Source organism: Centrocercus urophasianus, unplaced genomic scaffold (assembly GCF_019232065.1).
Source record: "Centrocercus urophasianus isolate 14NV4802_14NV808 unplaced genomic scaffold, USGS_Curo_1.0 seq_15, whole genome shotgun sequence".
Classification (NCBI taxonomy): Eukaryota; Metazoa; Chordata; class Aves; order Galliformes; family Phasianidae; genus Centrocercus; species Centrocercus urophasianus.
The window spans coordinates 10,572,346-10,597,437 of record NW_024884697.1 but is presented as its reverse complement, the minus strand read 5'-3'; the positions used below and the strand labels follow the sequence as shown (position 1 = coordinate 10,597,437).

Here is a 25,092-nt window from a genome sequence, read left to right as displayed (position 1 = left end):
ATGGATTAAAGAATTTGAAAAATTAAATTACTTCATTTCTTCATTTCCACATCAGACTACATTTTATTGCCTTATGGGACTTGTACTTCTTTTCCATATTCTTTCCCAAAGAACAGACTCTGTTAGCAGACCATTCACACAACATAGCTGTAAGAATGCACATCTGAGAAGTCTGCTATGTGTTATAATTTTATGTAAAATGTAGCAACCAGGGAATCTGGCTTACAGCGTGCAGAACTACGTTTATCTGCAGACAAATACTGGTCAACCATTCTATTATTCTATGATTTTTCATGTGAAAAAAAAACCAAAACAACTAGAAAAAATTTAAAGGAAGTATTCTAATCAGACAAATCAAATTTTTTAGTTCTGGTTTTTAGGAGAGAAAAGACACCAGAAATGTGTAAAATATTCCAGTTTGCATTGCCAGCCATTTCTCTTTCCTGCTGTTATGAAATTCAAGCACCATACAAACAAAGAAAGAGGCAGTGTTGCTTCAGAGAACTACCATCTAAGTAGATCTGATGGAGAAAAAGTCAAAGTAATTTGCCGAAACTCACTCAGAAGGTCATGACAGAGACAGAAATAAAAATCAGCCCCTAAAACCTCCTGACCTACAAAGGGGGTAAGAGCAGTGTCTGTCATTAAAGAAAAACAGAAGGAGTTCACAGCATGAAGGCAGAGAAAGCTTACCATGGTAGAGCTTGTCAGTGTCTTGGAAAAGATGTCAAATTTTCTTCCGAGAGGAAGGATGTGCTGAAAGGTTAGTTCAGACTTTCAAATAGAAGTGAATGAGCACCAAGATTTGCACGTATGGAATGCTGGGGAATGTGGAGAATTAGTTTTTGGCAAAAGAACATTGAAGAGCTGAAAGCAGAGGAGAGGAGATGCTTGGAGCAGAGGGGGCCTTCAGTACTGTTAGACCAAAACATCAGGAAGACTCAAATATTAAACACTGCTGAGACTTTGTCGGGGTGGAGATGGTGTGCTGGTGGCAGAATGAAGAAGGATTTGGCAGGATTTGCACAGCAAGAGAATATGAAAGTTGGGTTGTTCAGATGAAAACTTGACAGCAAGATCTGATAGGTGATAAGAGCATAATAGTATATCTCAGGGAATCAAGACAAGTTTCAAATATTGCAAAAGAACTGTAATGACAACACAAGCTATGCAGATAGCGATGCGGAAGGACGTTAAGTATCATTTCCTATCTCAGCATGTTCTAAATTTTTCTATCTCTTAGTAAAAATGTGCCATAATAAATCATGAAATGTAACAGAAAAGATGTTTGGGATCAATAAGATAACCAAGTCATACTTAAATGTATTACTCCTTGACCTGACATTAAATCTAATTTAAAATTCCATACCCCTGTGTGCTATAACAAGCACCATGGTGGAGGACCTCAGAGCAAGGTATAGTCATTTTAAAGCATTTTCAAGAGACTTCCTTCTGCAGGTATTGGACATTAAAAAAAATAAATAAACAAAAGCAAACAACCAAACACCAGAAAACCACAGCAGCAATTTTTGAGCAACTGAAGAGCTTTAGGAAAAGAGGAGGACATTGCAAGAACAACCTCTATAAGAATACAAGACCTCTTCGTACTCTTTCAAGCTTCACTTCAGGTACTTTGCATTAATGAGGTGAGTAACTTTAAAGTACAGCATGACCCAGAACACTATCCTCATTCAATAATCTAGTAGTCAAATATCTGTAAGATAATGCTATTTTTTAATGCATTGATCTTCATTTAAAATTATATCAAACACTGCTATTTTCAGAATTTTTTGTGATCTCAATATAACAGTTATAAGAAAGAAAAAGCAAAAGCAACACACATTCACTCCAAGTAATGTGGTACGTTACTTTATAAATATAGCTGGATTTTTCTCCTGTTTTTTTCTGTGTGTATTCCTTCATATATGCAATTAGAGAGATTTATAATACAGAACTCCTGTTCCCCTGTTTTGTTTCAGTAACACTTCTTTTCAGAACAGAATTTACTCCAGGGACTAGTGTTGTAAGTGCTGGAATAAGCATTACAAAATCATTCAGACATGTAATTTCTGATGTCAGAAGAGAACGTCAGAATTACTGCTGAAATAAAGAAGGGATTTTTAGAAAAAGCAGCCTTTCAAAAAAGAAGTCATCTGCAAAAATAGAACAGTTTATACCAAATCATTGCCCCAAATTTCACACAACCAGCAACTCTTCAGTGACACTTTATCAGCCCTAAATTGCACTGAGTTTTCTTTTGATTAATAATATCTACATTAAACAATGTAATGCATTTTAGAAAATTTAAAATAAATCAGACGCAGTACAAGAAAGCCTATTAGTCTGTTTAAAATACCAAAATGCTTTGAGATAATGTAAATAGCATGCATGCATCTAATTGTCTATATCTCATAATAGCAAAACAAGAAGCATTCTTTAGAAATCATTCCTTCTTAACTGGCTCATTTAATTTACACTGAAGTATTAAACAGTAAAATAAAATTCCCCAGAAAAAAGATCCATCACTGTGCATATTTAATTTGGCTTTATTAAATGATTCTGATCCCTGAAACTTTACTAGAGGAAAAATAAAAATCATACTGAGTGCATAAGCAATAGTTTGAGGAGATGTGTATTCCATCTCTCTCGTTGAGTTAGTCGATATACAACTCATCTCTCCTGCATTTCAGCCGCAGCTCTCTAAGCATCCCCATACTATTTACACTGATAAATTTAAAACCCTTAACAACACAGTACCCCCAAATGCAGTCACAAACTCGGACAGACACAGATCTATTTTCTCCCTCCCACACGGTGCTTTATCAGACGCTATTTTGTTTAAATTGGCTACTAAACAGCATAGCACTGTACCTTTAAGTACAAATCAAACAATATTCATATTCCCACGGTGCTGCTAGCTTCCCTTATGCATTGAATCGCCTGTAGATTAAAAGCTCAGAATCTGAAAAGGGATTCTGTTCTGCAGACCAAAGTTCTCCGTAGGAGATGAGGGAGAGGGTCAGTCCCGGAGTCACACACACACAACAGGCAGAAAACACACTTGTGATCCTCAGCTTTGGATAGCATCAGAAAGGGGAATAAAAAGCAGAAACACATGGCACACTGAGAACTGGTATCACTTATGGCTTGTAACCAAAGCAGCAATTAAACACCTTTCATCATTCCCCCAAATGCCTGATTTTTGTAAGAACTGAGAGAGACACACACACAAAGGCAAATCCCCTCTGAGCAGCAATGAAAACTTAATAACCTACCATTTTCTTTGCACTCTTCTGGAGGTTTAGCCTTTTTCGCAAGTCGTGGATCCAGCCATGATGTTGTCTTTGTGTTATGGCTGAAAAGAAAAGAGATCACTCTGAGCAGACACATACTGAAAGGAATCAAGTTTATTCCTTAAGAAAAAAGGGTTAGTCCAACAAAATTGCAATCGATACACTTAATTTGCTTACTGGTTCTAAGTAGCCCTGAAGGAGGTGTAAGAGTAATTGTGCAAGGCAGCTGTAAATTTGGCAACCTCAGCTCCCTGTCCTCAAAGCAGCTATTTTTATTAAAATCAACTAGAATGTTGCCAAGTTAACCTCATTGAAAATGCAGAACTCATCCAGAGCAAAAGGAATTTATTACAAATACAGTGTTCTCCCGTTGAATGAGTGCAGGCGGCAGGATTCTGTACCAATCTCATAGTTTTCGTATAGAATTATTTTCATCTTAAACCTGTCCTTTTCATAAATGCAGGTTTCTTATTTCTCACCAGCAGCACTGGCAAGGCATAGCGAAAGTAATGCAAATTACGGCATGTTCCTGCAAAGACTATGTTTCCGGACAGAGTGATTAATGATACTTTGTTTAACAAACCTTTATCTCTTCATAGATAATCCTTCTATCAAGATAAAAAAGATATGCACAAGCTGAATGAATCATGTGGCTTCTTTCTATACTCTGAATAGATCTTTGAGGAATCAGCCATGAAATAGCACTGAACTGATGAGAACTGTTTTCTAAGAGAGAATTTTGTCAAATGAATTGACACTTAACACACCTAATGAGACTTAAACCAAGATTTTTTCAATGTATACCTTTAGCATAAGCATTTGGATTTTGGAACCTTTTTTTTTCTTTTTTTTTTCCTAAAGTATGTTAAAGAAGGAAGATTATAAAACAGAAAAGGATGTGATCATTACTCCTTTATGTTTTGAGATGCTTTTCTTACAATACCATCATTCATAGTCCATTCTAACCCATGTTTTATTTATATGATACACCCTAGGAGGATGCTTGTTCCATACAATTTATATAGTACTGAATTATTTAGGTTATTATTAATTTGCTATGTCATTGTAAAGTATACTTAAGACCTCTCTTATAAACATTAGCATAAGGTGTAGAAAAACTGGGGGCCTGGCAAAAAATGGCTTAGGATGCAATGGTTAATTGGTGAGTTGCTGACTGATACAGTCCACGTGGTCCAAACAGCACTGGTTCCCCCAGGGAAAAATAAATGCATAGTAGCAGCCCTTTCTCACACCTTAACTCACTGTTTAAGCCTTGGCAGGTAATTTTTTTCCTCTGCCTTGATTTCTCCATCTCTGAAAACAGTGATAGTACTTACTGCTCAGCATTATTGTCACAATATTAAGTCTTCCTACCCACTTTGGATGAAAAAAAAAGGAGGTGAGCATCATGCACGGTTAAAATGGCAAACAAAATGAAAATTGAGGTATTTAAACTCCTATTTTAAGCACATCCTAGTCTAAAACACCATTTGTGACAGGTGAGGAGGAAAAATGAAATCTCCACCTATTTTAGGAACATGGCTGCATCTGCAGAATATGAAGAACAACAAACCAAAGGTAAAGCAAATTTGAAACAATGCCATCTGCCCATGCTTGATTTCAAATGTAAGTAAGATGCTTTCTCTGAAGATTTGGCTGCCTGTGTTCTCCTGTAGGGTTATTTTTATACCGCAGTCACAGCCTAGCTGCGGCTTGTGCAGACATACTTGAGCTAGCTTTAAATTAACTAGTGGAGCTACCAGCAGTGACGCTGTTGCAGCAGCGTGGAGCCCAGCGTGGGCTGCTCTCAGCTCCTTGGGTGCAGCCAGCAGCACACACTGAGCTCCATGCTACTACGGGTGCCTCATTAGCAGTGCCAGTGCTAGGCACCAGCTTGGGCTATCCGTACAAGCTGCAGTGGCAACTCTGGAATATGGGCATGTCTGTGCAGTCGCCACTGACTCCCAGCTACCAATTCTGAATGACTGCAGGGACCCCCACTGGTTGCAGCGATTCACAGATAGCTTCCAATAGCTCTGAAAGAGCAGAATATACGACTACACTTAGGAATTTTTGCTGTGATATAAAATGCATCTCAAAGCACTTTAGAAAGGGAATAAAAGCCATCACTCCTATTTTAAAGGTGGGAAAATGGAGTCACAGAGACAGCAAGCAATTGTCCATAACCACCAAAAGACCCAGTGGCAGAAGCAGTGCTAATGGTCAACTCTGTTGTAAGCTGGCTGGCTGGTGTTTGCCTTGTAAGACTGCACGAGAGCAGAACAGACCAGTTCACCAGCCCTGAAAATATCCCTGTGACATTTCTAGAATAGGCCTGAAATGAGTTTCCAGGCTTCTGCAAAGACAGGTGCCAAGCTGAAAATAAGCCCAATTCAGTGTTATTGTTTAAACGTGTGAATTGCTTGAATTACATCCTTTGAGGGTTTTGTTGAAACCAAAAGCAACAACAAGCAAACAGCTATGTTTCCCTTCAGCGTAAATGTGGCTTTCATAAAGCCAGGAGGACTACTGTCTTCCAGTTTTGTCCACTGTGCCCATTCCATGCAAAACTAAAACTAAATAAAAATGTCAACAGTTTTTCCAGCAGGAGAACGATCTTTCAGTCTGCAGCAGCATTTCAGAGAGTGAAGATGGTATCTCATCTAGATGAGGTCTTACAACACGCAATTTCCTCTTCTACTTTCTGTCTCACTCATCAAAAGTTTAAATTATCCACAAGAACTTTTATCTAAAGCAAGCAGAAGGACCAAAGTACCTTTTGAAAATCACCCCTCTGCTCCTTATACATCTCTGTGCTTGCTCCCTTGCTCCGCACCTGCTCTATCATTCGTACAGAAATGTATGGAATCACTTGCAATGGGGCTTCAAGTACTTCCAGACAGGTGCTCCAGCATATGGTAGAACTCCTTTTCCTTTTCTGAAGATCGACCCTATCTGAACGAATGCAGAATTAACAGTAGGACAAGAGGGAACGGCCTTAAGTTGCACCAGGGAGGTTCATATTGGATATTTGGAAAAATTTCTTCTCGGAAAGAGTGGTGAGGTATTGGAACAGGCTGCCCAAGGACATGGAATCACTGTCTCTGGAGGTGTTCGAGAAGAGCACTGATGTGGCTCTGAGGGACATGGCATACTGGGCATGGTGGGGATGCACTGACAGCTGGACTAGATGATCTTAGTGGCCTTTTCCAACCTTAATGATTCTATGATTCTATTCTATAATTCTACGAACTCCATTTTCTAACATCTCTACAAAACCACGTTAGAGGCAATTGTTCGGATCACCTCAGCAACCAGGTACCCAGCGCAGCTACACTCCTACAGTGAGTAAACACTTGACTACCACCATGCGTCTCTCTGTAAAAGAAGAAAATAAGTGCTCCTGCTTTACAGCGTTGTGGTTGTCTCTGTATGTCTACTTCTCTGCTACTGAGGAGGTAAACTCAGCAGGGTCCTCTCCCAGTCTGCTTTGTGCCAGCTTTAGAGTTTCAGGCTTTGGAAAGATACTTCTCTTTCCATACACCATACTGTTGTTCAGGTTAATCTGAAGCCCCGTCCTTGGAGGCATTCCAGGTAAGACTGGACCAGGCTCTGAGCAACCTGATCTAGTTTTAGATGTCCCTGTTCATTGCAGGCGCGTTGGACTAGACGACCTTTGAAGAGATCTCTTCCAATTCAAATGATTCTATGATTGTACTCTATTATAACCTCCTGTTTTATGTCTTTCAGAAAGGACTAAAACTGAGCTTAGCCAACAGCAGAGACACAAAAGAGGCAGTTTGTTCTCCAGACAGACTGAAAATGAGAGGAAGAATGAGGGCTTGGTAGTGTTGGCTGTCTGAATGTCCCAGGGCAGGCTGCAGGGACAACACAGGGAAGATGTCAGCTCCTCTGAGTCCTAGTGCTCTGCCTCTTCCATATTCAGATCTGCAATGGATTAGAATCTGTAGAAGCTACAGACAGCATTTAGCTCCAAAAGAGTTTTTAACCTAATTTAAAAGAAGCCCTGGTAGGAAAGTTTTAACAATGATAAGAAGACAGAAGGAAGAGTAAAATGGTCAAATTAATACCAATGGCAAAAGTAACTCTGACACACATCCACTGCAAAAGCTGTGAACATTTTAATGTGTCTTAAGCACTAAAAATCCTGTAAAACGCATAGAGGATAAGCTGTCCTGCCTCACCACTACATCTAACCGTGTGTGCTCTTTGAGGAGTCCTGCAGATAGGCCAGAAGGAGAAGGGAATGAGGATTTGCAGATTAGTTATGAATGAGTTGTGGAATAACAGAGGTGGTTGTGGAACAAATGTACAAACGTTCAGAACAGTTGTCACTGCCTGAATGAGCATGAAGCGATGCAACAGAAGCATCCTGTGAAAAATACAGCTGTGGCTTCACCAGCATTTTCCACTGGCCACCATTTCATTACTCAGCAATAACCATACCTCATAATTAATGGGCAGATTTATAAAGGCTATACTTACACAGTTTCCATGATATTGATTAATAGCTACAATGACTGAACTAATACATGGTTGCTGACAAACCAACCAGGTATGCCTCAGAATGTCTTAAAATCAGCAGCAACCTCCTAATTCTGGAAACCTTGAAAGCAGTGAATGAAAAATCTCTTTGGTTCTGGCAAATAGAGGTGGAGCATGAGAATAGCAGAACATTTGCAAATTCAGTCTGATTTATTAGCTGCTGTACAAAATATTATTAGCTGCTGTACAATTTTAGACCCGAGGTTTATTGCAGTTTTGAAAAATAATGTCAAAATAAACTCCACCAGAAACGATTGCTATTTGACTATACTAGCCAAAAGTCAATATACTAATTACTGAAAGTTAACTTAAATCTTCTTTACCAAGCACTTACACTTGCCAGAAGTAGCTTATTGCAGTGTCCTACCATATCAATTAGAATAAGTTATAAACTTACATGAAAAAAAAAAAAACCCAAAACATTTTTCAGCTGGTTTAAATGGAGTGAAAGAAGCTCAGAATACTTCCCAGAAACTCTGACTCAACCTCCCGTTCCTCTCTTTGTAGATCTGCTCTCAGTACTTTGCAGCCTGTTCATAACCCAATTTCCCATTATCACTAGAGCTTGGTGCCAGCACCAAAGACTCTCTAGCAGTTCAGTGGATATTTGTCCATACTTTCAGGTATTAAGAAAACCATTGCTTGGAGTGTGGCTTTTCTTGCTTAACAGTGTACTAACTTATTATTATTTGTCATTAAGTATATTATTTTACTTAAGATTTTTAATATGATAGATTGGTGTTAGCAATGTCAGTTTAAAGCACATAGATGAAGTTACTTGTAGTAACAAAGCACTCAGAAAATCTCTTGAAACATTTCTGAAGGGAATACAGAAAGCACTTACTGACTGTAATAGCTTTAACATCTTCTGAAAACACTGCAAACCTATTCTAAATTGTGACTCTTGCAAGGTATGTAATTTGCACGTTATTGTGAAAGGCATTTCAAAATGGGTATTTACCAATGTGCTGCTTCAGTGTATTCGGGGACAGCACATATGGGTTTGTTTGGGTTTTTATTGCAAATGCATAACATTCAAGATGGTCCTCAATAGAACAGCTTGAGCAAAGGAGAGTACACGAGGCAGAGAGAAACCAAGTGCACTACAGGCCACCTGACTTTCATATTAAAATGCTTACTCCTTTCCCTTGTTTGTATACCTCAGATTTGACTATCTGCAGAGCTTTGAAGAAACTGATTTTCAAGCAATTTACATGTACGGGGACAGAGACAAAAAAAAACTGAGCAGTAAAATCACCATTTCGCAATCTATCCTTTGTGGGCTATTTCCCAAACTTCTTGCACAAATGTAGGGAGAGATGCAGAAGGGACTCCACTTCTGGCTATGATGAGAATGAGAGAAGATATGACTGCACTTTGTGTTGCACATCACACTGTTGGTTTGTGTTAGGTGTGCATGGAATATGAGGTCCTTAAGAGATAAAAGTTTGAGGATGCCCATTCTGTGCATCCCAGAGGGCCCTGGGCAGTGGTAAGCACTTATGTATTTGTACCAAATACAGTGGTGCTGCCTCTTGGCATTTGTAGGAGCAGAAGATGCATATATAAGTTTTTGAAGGAATACATAAATGCCTAAGGTCTCCTACAGTCATTTCTGCTGCTTAAAGCACTCTCTTTGACTCAGCCAGCTAAATTGTGACCAGGAATGGACCTCATTTCATGTGACTGCCTTCTAGAAACTATACAGCTGACTTTGTAGGATTCTTTTCTACTCAAAGGAGAGACACCTATACAGAATAATTTATCTTACTTGTTTTAGGGCGGGATTAGGGACCTAAACATATGCTCTTAATACCGTGTTTGTCTCTATGGTGTCTTTCAAGTGGTCTCCAGCTGCCATTCTGTAATGGCATTGGGTTTGTATCCTCAGAGTACGGAGTCAATTATTTATACTCCTAGAAATAACTTTAGTTTCATCTGAAAATATTTCAGTTCATATTTCAGTATTTCAGTATTCTGACACGTGAACCAAATCACAGTGAGGGAGACAACCACACTTCCTTCAGAAGTGTACTCCTGACAAATATCGACACATTCCTGTAGTTGTACCCTTGTATATCTTAGGGGATTTCTACTAATAAAAGCACCTATTTTGGGGTAAATGAACGTCACCCTTTGCCTTCGATGAATCAGACTGGAGATAATTACCTCTCATCACTGACCACAAGAAGAGTGTTGGTAAGTGGTTTATACTGATACCAAATGCTGGAAAGCAAGCTAGGTGAATGGAGTCCACTAGTTCATTTAAAGGAAAGAAGATGAAAGAATATAATACCATTACAGATATCAGACGAAAGGTGTTAAAAGAGGAACTCTGCAGAGCAGCAGAGACATTTGGGGAAAAGATAAGAAATTAGAGAGCGAGGAAAGACAACAGGAGTTGAGCTGACAATTTGGCCTGGATGTCAGCATAGATTAAAAAGCAGTTGAGAGTTAAGGAATATTTAGCACTGGTACACATTAAGAATGTCTTCAGAACATCAAAACATAAAAGAATAAAAAAATCAGTATCAGTAAGCAAAGTTTTTTCCAGTTCCAGTCCCTCACTCTAAAGTAATTTGTAACAAAGCAAGGAACTGGTTGCAGGAGTAAGAAATTGCAGGTGATCTTTCCTGGTGTCAGTCCCACTGTGCGTCATGCTGAAAGACAAAGACTGGAAGATGTGACAGTTGTTATGCCTAATTGAAACAGACAGATTCAACACAACATGTAGAAATAGAAAAAGCATCATGGACATCTATGATCAAATTTACATGTCAGTACTTCTAGCATATTCTATTACGAAAGATAAAGGTGGTCAAATTCGATGTGGTTATGCTTAACTAATATGCTTTGCTTTTTGATGGTGAACTGATGAAGAAGCAGGAAGAGTTGAGTACACAATGATTCCTCAGGTAAGCAAGATGCTAGGATAAACATGCTACTCCTGCCAATCAAAACACTTTTCTACCTTAAAACTTAGAAATACTGATCCCATTGAAGTCAGCCACAATATTCTTAGAAACAAACTGGGTCAGATTTTTTCTTTTTTAGTCTGTAGCTGTACATCTCTTCAGGTAACACCTGAAATAGCACCAGCTATATTCAAAACATTAATGGCTGTTTTTTACTGAGGAGAGTCCTTGGAAGAGACCTATTTTATGGGTGTTTTGTAGTCTTTTATGATGTGCTCATGAAAAGTACTTCTAACTAAAAAAAGATACTGCAACGGGTCCAAAAAGCAATGCTGACTGTAAGATTAGGGAAGGAGATGTTAATGGGGGAAGAGACTTTATATCTGTCAGACACACTGGAAAGTGTTTTCTTAAACCTCACATGTCCAAATTCTCCTAAAAATGATCACCACAGTTCAAAGATAATCTCTTATAGATGTATTACAGAGGTTTAAGTTTATTCTAGACTTTTCTTCACTAATAAAACAACCAATAATATTGTATTAGCAAAGAAGTGCTTTGAACAGAGTAAGTAAAATTGATTTTGTTATGGGTTATGCAATGTCCTTGAGACAATTCATTAAGGCTTAGCTGTAGCTCAGCTTGATGACAGGTAGCTCTTCCTGGCTTATGTCTTGCACCTTGCAATCCTTCCAGAGAGCTCTGCTCCCTCGGTGGAGAGGGCTGCAGAGAGAGGCAAAATTGATCCTGCCTTTTAGAAATAAGTCTCATAAAAACCATGACAGACCATTTTTTACAGGATAGTCTATGATGTAATGGTGGAAGCGATGGAGTATGAGAGTTGAGTGAGTGCTGGATTTAAGGCTGACTGCCTATTACAGTAAATGCACCAAGATACTTGCTTCTTTTACATTCCCTTCAACACTGCACTGGGACAGCACAGCAAACATCGAATGCCTGAGATCCATCAGAGCCAATGTCTGCTGACTTTGCAAGGACAATACAAGGCTCCTCTCTCTAGTACGTGGATTGAGAGCTGTTGGCAAGGTGAAGTCTGAAGGCTATGGGGAATTTCAGCCTTTCCTTAACCCCAGGAGACGGAAAAACTAAAAATCAGTGACAGCTACAATTTAAACCAAAATGAGCACCAAAATAAGTCACACTCATCATCTCTATTTAGAGTAGGGAGGAAGGATTAGAACTGGATTCTTTTTCTGGTGATATTCTAATTTATATACAGTGTTTTAATTATTACATGTTCTCATTAGCATATGTTTCAAATGAAAGTAAAAGTTGGAGGTAAACTCCTATTCGTGTGGTATGTACTTGTATTTAAAAATCTGATTCCACATGTAAGGGAGGCTGGAAGCAACCCAAGAAATGTACTGAAGTAGCTCTTCCTGAAAAATAGTGGTAAGTATTATGCAGTGGGCAGGGATGCTCTTATGCTCTTCCTGTTCTTCTTCCTGTGAATGCTAATAAAGGTAAGCACAGGGTCATGCACCTATGTCAAAAAAAGGGAAAGAAATAAAGAAACAAACTGAGTCATACTCTAAAATGCAACATCCTCTGAATTATCCAGTTAATCTGGTGTTTGATTTTTTCTTTTAGAGCTTAAAGCAGAGGAAATTCCTTCCAGTGTGCTTTATAAAATGCTAGCTGGGCCGTTAATGATTAACAAATAAATAATACCGCCTACAGTTAACTTTTTTCTCCTGAAGACACTCCCTCTCTCTGTAAATCTGCCACGTTGCTTCTGATTGGAATGCTGATAAATGAAATCAGATGCAAGCTTTAAGTATTAGTTTGAAATGAATGAATGAAATTGCTGTCATTCAATTTAAGACCTCTGAGTATACCTGTGACAATCTGGAACTTGAGGTAGCTTACGGCTTGAAGTCCTTGGGGTTCAAAGCCACAATTCACAAGAGCCTCGAATAAAGTAATAAAAGACGCTGCCTAGTATGACTTTTTTACACCCATCATGATGTACACTTCAAAAATGTTTGGTTTTCATCTATTATTTAATAATCTTTACTACTGTTCGGGGAGATGTTAGACAAATAGGTTTTTGTTGTCTTTTTATCTTTCCGTTTTTTTTTTCCAGAAAGCAAATGGAGTCTCTTTATGCCATTAACCAAAGTGACTTCTAAACAAAGAGGCAATTTAACAGCATTCCCACAGCATTGCATTCCAACTTAACCCTGTGAAGACTGCAGTGTGAAAACCCAGATGATCAAATAACTGTTACTTTACTGGGATTCTAGTAAACAATTACAGACATGAAATACCACATTTTTTTGCAATAACATTATTCAAGAATATAATTCCAGCAGTAAAGAGCTCTTGTAACAGTCTTTCTACCCAGCTTGTACCTCTGATTGATTTCTTTATTTTACATAACATTCATTTAGTGGAAGTGAATGATGTACACTGTCAGAATGGTAGTGTAAACCAGAGCTTTTTCAGGATAGGAAGTAAACTGTAACATCAAAGGAATATGAGGAGTGGAATGGCTGCTGCATAGAGTGGCAGGGTTCTTCTCATTCACTGCATTTTTTACAAACTACTTATTTATTTTCTATTAAACTGCCTGCTTCAGTATTTGCCACTTTCACAGCTGGGTGTGTTAGTGATTGCACCCCAAACCTCATCTCTCAAACATAACAGGCTTTTGTTACATCAAGTAAAACAAAAGTACCATATAATTCAGATTGCTCAGTGTTCTCTCCCAGAGCATTCAATATATGCAGAAAAATTCTATATTAGTAGTGAGGTAAGAAAGAAACAAACGTTTATGTTTACCCTGAAGTCATTTTAATTCTTCTCTGCTTGCTCGGGCAAAGTTACTATATTTATTCTTTTTCTAGAATAAGCACATTTTTGCCCTTTTCAACAAAGACACTTATGTTTTAACAGTTACTGCTCTTTTCAGCCTTACATTCGCCAGAAGCTATAGTTGGTCATGTCAGTGTTTAGAAAAAACAATGTACACAAACTTTATTCTTATCATCTGTTTACGCTTCATGAGATTGTCACAAAATCTTACATGAAATAAGGGACTTAAAATAAAAATGACATAGCCAAACGTTATTTTTACCTACTAGTAATCAGAATAATGGCTAACACTCCAAATTGTTTGAGGCAGTTCCTTAAAGCAAACATGAATGTTACTGCTTCCTCTTTAAGCAGTGTTGTGCAGATGACTGTACTGGCTTTTCCTTCCACTTTTTTTGTGAAACATGAGATAATATGAACTCACTCATTTGCTCTATTTTTATTCTGATAATGTGTATTAATGACTGCACTTAGCGAAGAAGGAGCTTTCATATCCATTCATTCAGTGAGTTGGCTAATTAACAACAGTAGCAATAGGTACATATACCATACCAGGACAATGTTTCTACATGTTCTACATTAATTCTCCTCATTGTCCATTTATCCCTTTTATTATTTCTAAATATATCATGGTCTCCATCTACTATTCACTGGTTAGATTTCAGCTTTTCTATCTTTCTTCCCTTAAATCAGCAAAACTCAACCCTATCCCTCTGTCCACAGAAGGAAGACTCCAGTGACCACACAGCTCAGCACAGCAGAAAAGCTTTGCTTTGAAAAGAAGACAGGATGGCTCTACTTGCTGTTATCGAAGTGTTAATATCCAGTAACCTACTACAAAAAACCAACACAACAGTATGCTTCAATGTAAATCATTAATCATAGAATCATAGAATCATAGAATCATAGAATCACCAAGGTTGGAAAAGACCTAAAAGATCATCCAGTCCAACCGTTCACCCATTCCCAATAGCTCCCACTAAATCATGTCCCTCAACACAACATCCAGCCTTTCCTTGAACACCCCCAGGCTCGGTGACTCCACCACCTCCCTGGGCAGTCCATTCCAGTGCCTGACCACCCTTTCTGAAAAGTAATACTTCCTCATGTCCAGCCTGAATCTCCCCTGCTGTAGCTTGAAACCATTCCCTCTGGTCCCTCTGTCACTAATGACACGAGAGAAGAGGCCGACCCCCAGCTCCCTACAACCTCCCTTCAGTAAGTTACAGAGAGCAATGAGGTCTCCCTGAGCCTCCTCTTCTCCAGGCTGAACATTCCCAGCTCCTTCAGCCTCTCCTCATATGGCCTGTGTTCCAGATTAATGTAGTAATTGTCTCTTGTCTCCTGGGAGCCTTGACAGCCATAACATCAATGGAGTTTTAGAGTAGAGCAGTGCTCCACTCAACCATACAAACCATCTCACCACCCAGTTAAATATACTATATCTACTAGAAAGAAAAGAAATAACACTCACTCAATAAAGTAGACTTCCCCTTTTTCTGTATAAGCCATTTCCCAGTTATCAGGCAGTGGGCCCAAGTCATCATTCTCTTCAGGCTTTGTTTGTTTTGTTACATCCATATCCTCCTTTGCTTCTTCAGGCTGAGTATATCCTGGTGCAGGGCACGGTTGGGTAGAAGATACTTCACCTGAGACACCTGTGCTCTTGTCTTCATGTTCACTTGATTCTACAAGAGAAGAAGAATTACAGTTTTTGGATATTTAAATTAATGATGGATGATATACTGGGTGCAAGTCTTCAACAAACATTCTACGAACTGCAAGTCTTTAAAAAAAAGAGAAATTATTGGATTTACACAGCAGTTCCTCTGATGATACATTTTTTATCTGGAACACAATAAAAGAAAGTAAAGCAATAAAAACAAACTGAAACAAGAAACTAATAAAGAGCTAAGAAATGAGCCAAAGAGTTCTTGCTTGTTTTGTCCCAGGAGTCCTTCCTTCAGCAGTTAACATTGAGCAAAACGCAGCCTCATATCCAGCAGAGATACTGTCTTGTGTCTCATAACTTTTCAGAATACACATCCATCAAGCAAATACCCTGTTCTGCTGCAGAAAACAGATCATTTTCAATTAAAAAAGTAAATGCACACATAATATCCATAGGTAAAGAAAACAATGGGACATTCATTAATTCACAGCTATATCTAAGCCATATATAAAGTGGTTGTGATTTCAGTCCCAATATAATCTGTGGGATTTTCCACAATGACAAATGCCTTCTATACCCTCTGTATGGAATCATAGAATCATAGAATCACCAAGGTTGGAAAAGACCTAAAAGATCATCCAGTGCAACCGTTCACCCATTCCCAATAGCTCCCACTAAACCATGTCCCTCAACACAACATCCAGCCTTTCCTTGAACACCCCCAGGCTCGGTGACTCCACCACCTCCCTGGGCAGTCCATTCCAGTAATTCTGTGTCGTCGTGACCCAGAACGTATGGAGGAAGAAGTCTTCCTTTCCTAACCTTTTTTCAGTGCGTGGTCTTTTAGTGTTCACTGATATTACTTTATTTGTCTTACTACTGCTAACTCCAAGAAAGGATGCTTGAGATAACTTGTTCTACTAAAGAGATTTCCTCATCCTTGGGATGAATACACTTGGCTGACTGGTCTGTAGCCATGTGTTTGTATCATTTGGTCTATCTACCTATCATTTCCTCCAAAAATGGGATGGGAATCTGTTGCTTCAATGAGAGAGGCTCTCATCCTTGGACCCTGGATCCTTGTTTTCTGCTGCACTTAAGTGGAGCTTGATCACACTGAAGCAGAAAAGACCCCTGTATTTGACCAAATGAACTACAGCTAAAATAAGTTCATATTTTGAATGTATTTGCTGAACCTCCACTGACTGTGATTTCGGCTGAAATGACCCTACATATTGAGATGAGTGGGCTGGCTGACGGATGACCACACTCTTACCTCACCTTCTCAGCAACACAAAGAGAAGAAAATACAATGAAAAAATGCTAGGATCGAGAAAAGGAGATGAACAATGCTCTCCAATTGCTCACTATCACAGGATTGTACAAAAGGCTAAAAAGAAAATGAAATTGTTCAGCATGAGCACTTAAAAAAAAAGCACAGGCATGTAACAGTAAAATAGAGCAAGCAGCCTAGAAAATGGGATATGGCCAGGAACATGAAAAGTAACAAGAAAACTTTCTGTAAGTACATTAATAATATGAAGACTAAAAGCAGATTCATTCCAATACGTGGGAAGGAAAGCTGATAACATATGATAAATATAAAACCACAAGGCAGTTAATACTCATTTTGCCTCAGTCACTACTGCAAAAAGGTTACCTATGATTAAATGACTAACATAATTAACGTCAACAGTTGGGCTAAAGAAATCAGATTAGAATGGACAGAGAACGGGTCAGGTATAATTTAGATGAAGCAGCCATTTGCAATTGGCAGAGCCTGATGAAATGAAACCTACGCTACTTCATGAAACAACGAAACAGACTCATGGCTAGTAGTGAATACACATTTTGAGATTCTACAGAGACAAGAAACTTCAGAAGGACAGAAAGTCTTGGTTTCCATATTTTAGGTTTCTAGATAGTTTAGATTCTTAATTTCTGAGCACTAATCTCCCTCCAAAACAATTAAGTCATTCTGTAAAAAGGAGAAGCTCGGCTAATGAAACTGTAATCACAGAATCATAGAATTGCCCAGGTTGGAAAAGAGCTTAAGGATCATAGAGCCCAACCACAACCTAACCGTACTACCCAAACTAACAGCCCCGAGCACTACATCTGAATGACTTTTAAACACATCCAGGGACGGTTACTCAACCACCCCCCTGGGCAGCCTATTCCAGTGCTTAATAATCCTTTCAGTAAAGAAGTTTTTCCTGATATCCAACCTAAAAACTTCATGTCTATCTATTTTTAATTCCTAGAAGGACATTGGGACTAGCAGTCCAACCACCTGCACATAAGCTCTTCAAGGGAGGTGGTGAATAATTGTCAAGATTTAGCACGAAGGAATTGTGCCAAACTCTTTTATTATTTTTTTTATTTTTTGACAGAGTACCAGATGTTGTTCCTTACAGAAAATGGTAGACTAGCTGTCATTATCTTAAAAAAAAAAAAAAAAAAAAAAAAAAAGGCTTTTGACACATATATTAGATCATGTCTCAATCAGAGTGATGGTCTATAGCTTTACAGCCACATGCAGCTCATGCTGCTAAATGCTTGTATTTTAACTACTTGCTACTAGTATTTTATGCTGTTGGGAAATGTGAGTCTGTCTGTGGGAACAAATGAATTAGCAAGAGGCACAAGTGCAAGCTGCAAGTTTTGCTTAGCTGAATCCCATAAAAAAGCAGTAGGATCCAAGGGGAGATGCAGTCACCTGTTGCTTATGTGCCACTCACAAACTTCCCCTTGTTTGGCTTTCCAAATTCTGCTGCAAAATGCCACAATCAGTTCTAAAAATGGAGGTGGGGAGCAAATGTCTAGAAAGAGAAAAGAGATTCCTAACAAAAATACAGCAGAGGTATAGGAATGTGTGAGGGACATCTATCCATTATGCTCAGTCAATAATAATACTATTCCAAAAGGAGAGCAAGCATCATAGTACATAGGAAGAGTGAGAAAGAATATGCAATGTAGATCCTTTCATCTTCATCTACAGAAGGTTTTCAGCAGAAGCACAGAGCCCGTTTTCAAGATTTTAATGTCAATGGAAATTTTTTTTTATTTCTAATTTCGAACAGGTGGATATGCAGGGCATTTTGGTATTATGGAGGATAAATTACCTCTACATGCACCAAGAAAAGGATAATGTAATTGATGATAAATTCATTTCTATAAAGTAAAAGTGAATCTTCATCTGTTTTAAGCGTCATTGAGAGCACTGTGAATTGTTTTCTACACAAGTCCTGACCACATTTCTACTGTGGGAATACTGATGCACAGATTAAATGAGGTCAAGATATAAAGTCAGATAGCACATGTGACAGCAATAGAAAAAATAAACTTGGTGTATGTGTGCACTGTAAATAAGTATGTGTGCACTGTAAATAATAACGGCCAGCCCATTGGTCTGATAGGCATGGTGATATTGCTATGTCCTAGGATTTTAGCATGATATCTGTAATATGTGTTCTTTCTCAGGATTTTATTTTCTACAGGTCTGAAGAAGTCAGATTCTTAGCTTTTGACAGCTATATTAACAAGCTGACAGAAAAAAATGTGACAATTAAACCTTGAGGACTACAAGAAATATTTTCAGCCTGTCTCAGAGTTTGCTATCAAAACAAGGTGGAAATAGAGGTACCTAATGCTTATTTAACAGTTAAAAATATAATTATGTTAAAGCCAATCTCGTGAGTTATTAATTTTTGAATCATTATTTTTAATAGTTTGTTTTAGTAATAAAAAAGTATCTTGTGAATAAAACCCAAGCAATTACGGAAGCATTACTTAATGTCATTTAATATCATTTAGTTTTACACAATGGATGTCCTACTTGTTGGTTATCTGGAATGCAGCATTACAATGGTATTTCATCTTTTTCTACACGTATCTATCCTTCATATATTCCAGAAAGCGTACATATTCACCTTGCTGTTTTTTTTTTTTTCCTTTTTCCTGTTTACATATATTCTTACATAATATTTTATTTGATAAAAAAAGCAGAAGTCCTGGTTAAAAATTGGTAGTGCCTTAAACGTACAACTAAAGCTTGAAATAGTATAGTAATATGCTAGAGCACAAGTATCTATCATCAGATAACATCTGATACAAATACAAACCCTAACACGTCCAGAAATACTTTTGTCACTGAAAAATGCAATTGACTTTTCATCAAGTGAAGTCGTCTACTACAAAACAGATTACATGGCCCAGTTTTCTAAAATAATTTAGCACAGTATCTCAGAGAGTGTTCTGTGAAGTGGCAGAATAGGCACCAGCAAAACACCAGCAAATTATTCCATGTGTAGAATACAAGAAACACTGGGGAAAAAAGTCACAGAATCATAGAACGGTTTGGGTTGGAAGGGACCTTTAACTTCCTAACATTAAATAGTCTAAGTCCATCTCTGTAGTATTTCAAATATCAGCAGTGAAAAATTTTACTGGATGAGATGATATATTCTCTATACAGCCCTTACACAATATTTTGGCTATTTGTTGAACTTGAAGATACACAAGTCTATAGGATATGATGAGATGAATCTGAGGGTCCTGAGGGTACTGATAGATGAAATCACTAAGTCACTATCCATCATTCTTGAGAAGCCATGACAATCTGGAGTCTGCCACTGACTGGAAAAGGGGAAACTTAACCCCCATTTTTAAAAAGGTAAAAAAAAAAGAAAAAAAAAAGACCTCGGAAACTAGAGTCCAGTCAGTCTCCCCTCTGTGCCCAGCACAACCATGGAGTAGATCGTCCTGCAACCTATACTAAGACACAAGGACAACAACGAGGCAATTGCTGACAGCCGACACGGCTTCATTAAGGGCAAATCATGCCTGTCAAATTTACAACATTACAACATTAGAAGATAATGGAAGAGCAACTGAAGTCATCTGCTTGGACCTGTACATAGCACTGTCCAGAATGGCTTTCTTGTTTCTAAATTGGAGGACATATATTGATGGGTGGACCACTTGTAAGATAAGGATCTGATTGAATGGCCACAGTCCAAGAGTTGCAGTCTGTGGCTTAATGTCGAGCGGAGACTGGTGATAAGTGGGTTCAAGAATTGGTGGTATTGGGGCTGGTACTGCTCAACATCTTTCTTCGTGGGACCTTAAATATCATCAAGGTCCAGCCATAATGCCATGGACTTGGGACACCTCATCCTGCTTCTTTGGGAATCTGTTCCATTGCCTCATCACCTTTTTAGGAAAAAAAATTCTTCCTAACATCTAATCTAAATGTACCCTCTTTTAATGGATACCAGTTTAGATATTTTAAAAAATCTTATGGCTCTTAAGTACCTTCTATTTTATTTTCTTTCCTCTGGCTGCCATGGCTATGCAATAATAAAAGAGCTAGTTTAAACTGTTCTCTAGGACTGCCGCACCTTGTGTAGTGACTGACAACACTGGGATTTTAGCCTTTTGCTTCATTTTCAACCTAAGGCATGGAATGATCATTCTGAAACTCCATGTCATATCTTATCCTTCACTTCATTTGAGCCTGCCAGAACTTCCATTCTCTGGGTGCAACTTACCATTCCCAAGTAACGTCAGATTATTATACATTCATAAACATTCTTCTGACACTACACTGATTCTTTTGTAGTTTGGATGACAAACACTTCATCAGTCAGAAGCGTGAAGCAAATATGACCAGCACAGTGTCAGATCATGACACTGGTTGGGAAGAAGACTGACTTAATTCTCTGCAGACACAATAACAACAGTAGTGAAATCTGAATGTCTGACAAGTAGGTTGCTGTTTGACCGAGCATCTTTTTATCACTATTGTCATGATATTTGCAAAAATCTTTGATTTCATTACAGTGTTCATCAGAAAAGGTTTTTCAGGTGCAAGATACCTCATCCAGATCAGTGAATGGCAGAAACCTAACTCAGAACAACCAGAATTCCAGAAATTGCATTAGGAGTGGGAAACCCAGCACTAACTCTAGAGTTGGCCATTTCAATAGCTGAGTACAGATTACTTCTGTCATTGCTGTTTTGCAAGTAGTAGGATTTCTCATCTAAATCTAGCCACCCAGGCTCCTGTATATCTCTAGGCTGAACTAAACATCCTAGGTTGTAAAGGTAGTACCTAAAAGGAGTACCTCAAACATCTATGCTCTGTTAATCTTTCTCCCTTCTATCAAGAAAGAATAAATAGCTCTAGCAAAAACTAAGACATTTAGATGCATCATTTACTATACAATCCATTTCTCATTAGATACTATTGTGTGCTGACAGTACTTGATCTGGGATTAAGGACTGAGATGTCATCTTAAGATGGCCAAACACCTCACCCTAAAGTTGGTTTCGTGTTGGGTTTTAGGATGAGGATAAGTGACAAAAATCGGAAAGAAAAAACACATTTTACAACACAAGTTAACAAGAAGACAATTATGCATATGGACCAGTCTGTCTATGTACAAAAGTCCAAGGGAACTTTGGCCTGTGAATGAAAAACTGAATCCTACTTATAAAACTGTACACATGCATAGATTATTATCTCAACAAACACTGAAAAGTGGTCTGAAAAATCAGAATCAAGGCATAAAGATCTCTGTATCTACAGATATTGCTTATTGGCCTGATAAACACAGGTTTATTTCCTTTGATTCATCTTAGATCTGCTACTCTTTTGCCTTGCAGTCCTAGGTATTAGAGCAGCCCTTTGCCTGGCCAGCACTCTGATCACTTTGGCAGTTAATAAGATGTAGAGTTGTTGAGTATTTGTAAAAAAAGTATCAATGTCTTAGATGTCCTAATAGCCTTATATTTAATAAAAAAATCTCCATTTGTAAGTGAGACGTTTAGAATAGAACTTACTTTCTAAACGAACTAAAATAACAAACATATTGCCCTAGTTGTATCTTTCTAAGAACCAACAAAAACAAACAAACCAAAACAAAAAAACACACAAAAATTAACACATTCTATTTTCCCCCACTGTTCAAAGATACAGATGACAAATGCATGTAATTCTAGAGGCAGCTAAGGCTCTGACAGTTGACAGAGAAAATGACTGCAGTAACAGAGCCTGTGGGAGCTACACACCCCAACAAAAGCAACACAGCATGTATGTACAGAGCTGCTTTCTACAATCCCCAAAGTCCTCAATCAGTGTGAGTGAACTACAAAACCCTGCTTATGAAACCATGAGCACCAACACAGGCACTGCTTGTTCTGCTGGCCACACCTACAGGAATCACTTTGTGGGGGGTGAGGAGGGGGAGGAAAGAGGTTGTACTCCAGTGCTTGTGTGTTTCGTTTTTTAACAGAGCGCATGCCAGCAGCTGCCTAGTCATTGTTCTGATCACACAGAATTTGCCTGGGAGATGCCAGTCAGCGGTGGACAATGCAAGGAGAAAAGCAGGTACACATCTCCCCTTGATCCATCTAGAACTGAAACACTGCACCAGAAATTACTCCTGAGCAATGGTAGGTTAAGTGGCACATTTCAAGTAACTGCAAAGAATGCTCTTCCTAATGATTTCCACAATACACATCACACACCAAATCCTGCCTTTGCCTCTGTCACGCTGGAAGTATCCTGGCAACAGAGCCAGTGCTGATGTTTTATGTAAGGATTTCTGGGCTTCACCCATTTATGCTGAGCTGTATAGGAAAGGCACTAAGTGCCAGGGCATTGCCAGCAGATGTGGGGAAGGGATGAGCGAGGCTCAAACAGCAATGTGACAGGAACTCCAGGTTGTCGTGTTGCAGCCCTCTGGTGTGCAGAATGAGGCCCACTCCCACCACACCTCTACCTGCCAGCCCTTTGGACACAGAGATGGATTTGGCACTTCCACATAATATTAGTCAGCTACTACAGAAAAGCAAGTGACAAATACATCTGTGGTGGAAGGATAACCAATTCAATACACTTTACAATGCAGAAGGAGAAGAAAAGAACACATAGAATCTGCAGTATGAAAATCCTTTTTGCAGTGCTTAGGAAATTAGGTAGTGGATTTATTGTTTCAGATACCCACATGTTTATAGAACTCCTTATCTTCTTGTATGTGTGGCTGTCATTACAGACTTCTATTTCAATCATTTATTCCTGAATTTCTAAGTTAACCAAGAATAATTCACAGTTATGTATTTCTCAGAGATATAAATGTCTGAATTCTTTAATTTCCTACTTGAAGAAAAAGTAATTTCTTACATGTTATTTCAGAATCAAAAGGATAAAGTACTTTGAAATGCTGACTCGCTGCAGTATTGAAAGGGAAGCTGACTGGGAAAAGCCTGGGCTTCTCTCACTCAGGATACCAGTCTGTATCTTCAGCCCCTTTTTTCTGAAGAATTATAATCCAAAAGGTAAAACAACAGTTGCCTTTAGACATCTGAAACCCTTATCAGCTTTATGCAGCATCTGAAATGTTGCTGGAAAGGGTCCTTCTTGATAGTGTTGCCTGCTAAGTTTCATCAGCACTGTCACAAATTTATTAATGTGATGACAGCTTTACTCTTACATTGCAAAGATTTAATAACAATTTATAAATGTTCCCCTTATAATAACCTAGTTAACTCTGCAGTGAATATCAGCTTCTGAGAACAAAGAAACCTGAAGCACCGAGACAGGATTAATTTGATCAAATTGCAGTTCTCTAGACTCCTTCTATGGTCAATAAAGAGAAAAAGGTGCTTGGGTTTGATTTCCTAACATACAAATCTAAAACAAATCATCAGAACTGCAATCATTTTCCCTTCAGACTGTAGAGTGGTTTCAGGGCGATGAGCTCACAGGAAGACCTGACTGTAGCTGAGGTGAGTCTCCAAAATGGAGGTGAGGCATTTTGTTTAATGTTTGACAGGGATTCTTTCACTCAGAATTCCTGGCTTCCAGTTATGCAAGACTTACTTGAGCATACATATTCTCATTGTAGGAGATAACTGGGGAATTTGTGAATAACAGAAATGCACTGCAAACTAAGAAGTAAGAACAGACCTGGTGTTACTGTCACATCATTTCCATTGACCACAGGTCTTTCTTCCTCTTCTTCCTCAGGTGGTTCAATACCTGTCTTCTCCATATTGCTCACAGACTTATTCCTCTTACGTTTGCCTTCAGCCCCAGGAGTGGCACCTGGAAGGATCTGGTCAGTTACATTTACCAATAATGGAGCTGGTTCTGCTGGAGGCTTCGGTGTGCCGTAATAGTTGTCTGGAAAGACAAGAGAAATTAAAACACACAAATTAACAGAGGTGAATCTGCTATTTCTCTTTCTCTTGGTTTACATTAATGGCATTTTCTGCTGTAGGATCCAGTTCATGAGATAATATGAGTTCTAAAAGTTTTCCACCAAGTTAAAACCTTAATTTTCATGAAATAGTGTTTTTTTGATGCCAACACTGGTGAAAAAATCATGCTCATAAATTCACACTTCTTGGAAGTTTAACAGGGTAAATTAATATTTCTCTCACCCAAATACCTAAGAAACAGGCAACATATCAGAGCTGTTTTCTCATTTCAAGCTACTAGTTAAGACAAATTAACATTTATGCCACAGTACAAGAGTTTGTATCAAAAGGAGCATCAAAAGGACCACAAACATATTGATTACTCACCAAATTACATCATTTTCATACCTCCTAAAATTATATTACCTGCTTGGAAAGCAAATAATTATTCAGTGATACAGAGATTTGCAGTTTCCAGTAGTACCTGCACTATCTCATTTTTCATATTTGTCAAAATTTTGCTATTCATGAGCAAACCTTCTTGTAATAGTTAATGCTAATGTATTTTCAAAGAAAGATGAAACTTTATGCTTTGAGGCTT

General features: G+C 38.4%; 1 protein-coding gene across 2 annotated transcripts in view; it reads right to left on the bottom strand.

Annotated features, from left to right (window-relative positions):
- The window catches only part of MAGI2 (membrane associated guanylate kinase, WW and PDZ domain containing 2), a 699,411-nt gene that overhangs the window by 220,387 nt on the left and 453,932 nt on the right, over window positions 1–25,092 (bottom strand). For both annotated transcript variants that reach the window (XM_042815700.1, XM_042815702.1), the window contains exons 4-6: window positions 24,259–24,474; window positions 15,087–15,300; window positions 3,276–3,355 (exon numbers count right to left, since the gene is read on the bottom strand). In XM_042815700.1, the coding sequence (XP_042671634.1) occupies window positions 3,276–3,355; window positions 15,087–15,300; window positions 24,259–24,474 (510 nt within the window). The remainder of the gene's footprint in view (window positions 1–3,275; window positions 3,356–15,086; window positions 15,301–24,258; window positions 24,475–25,092) is intronic.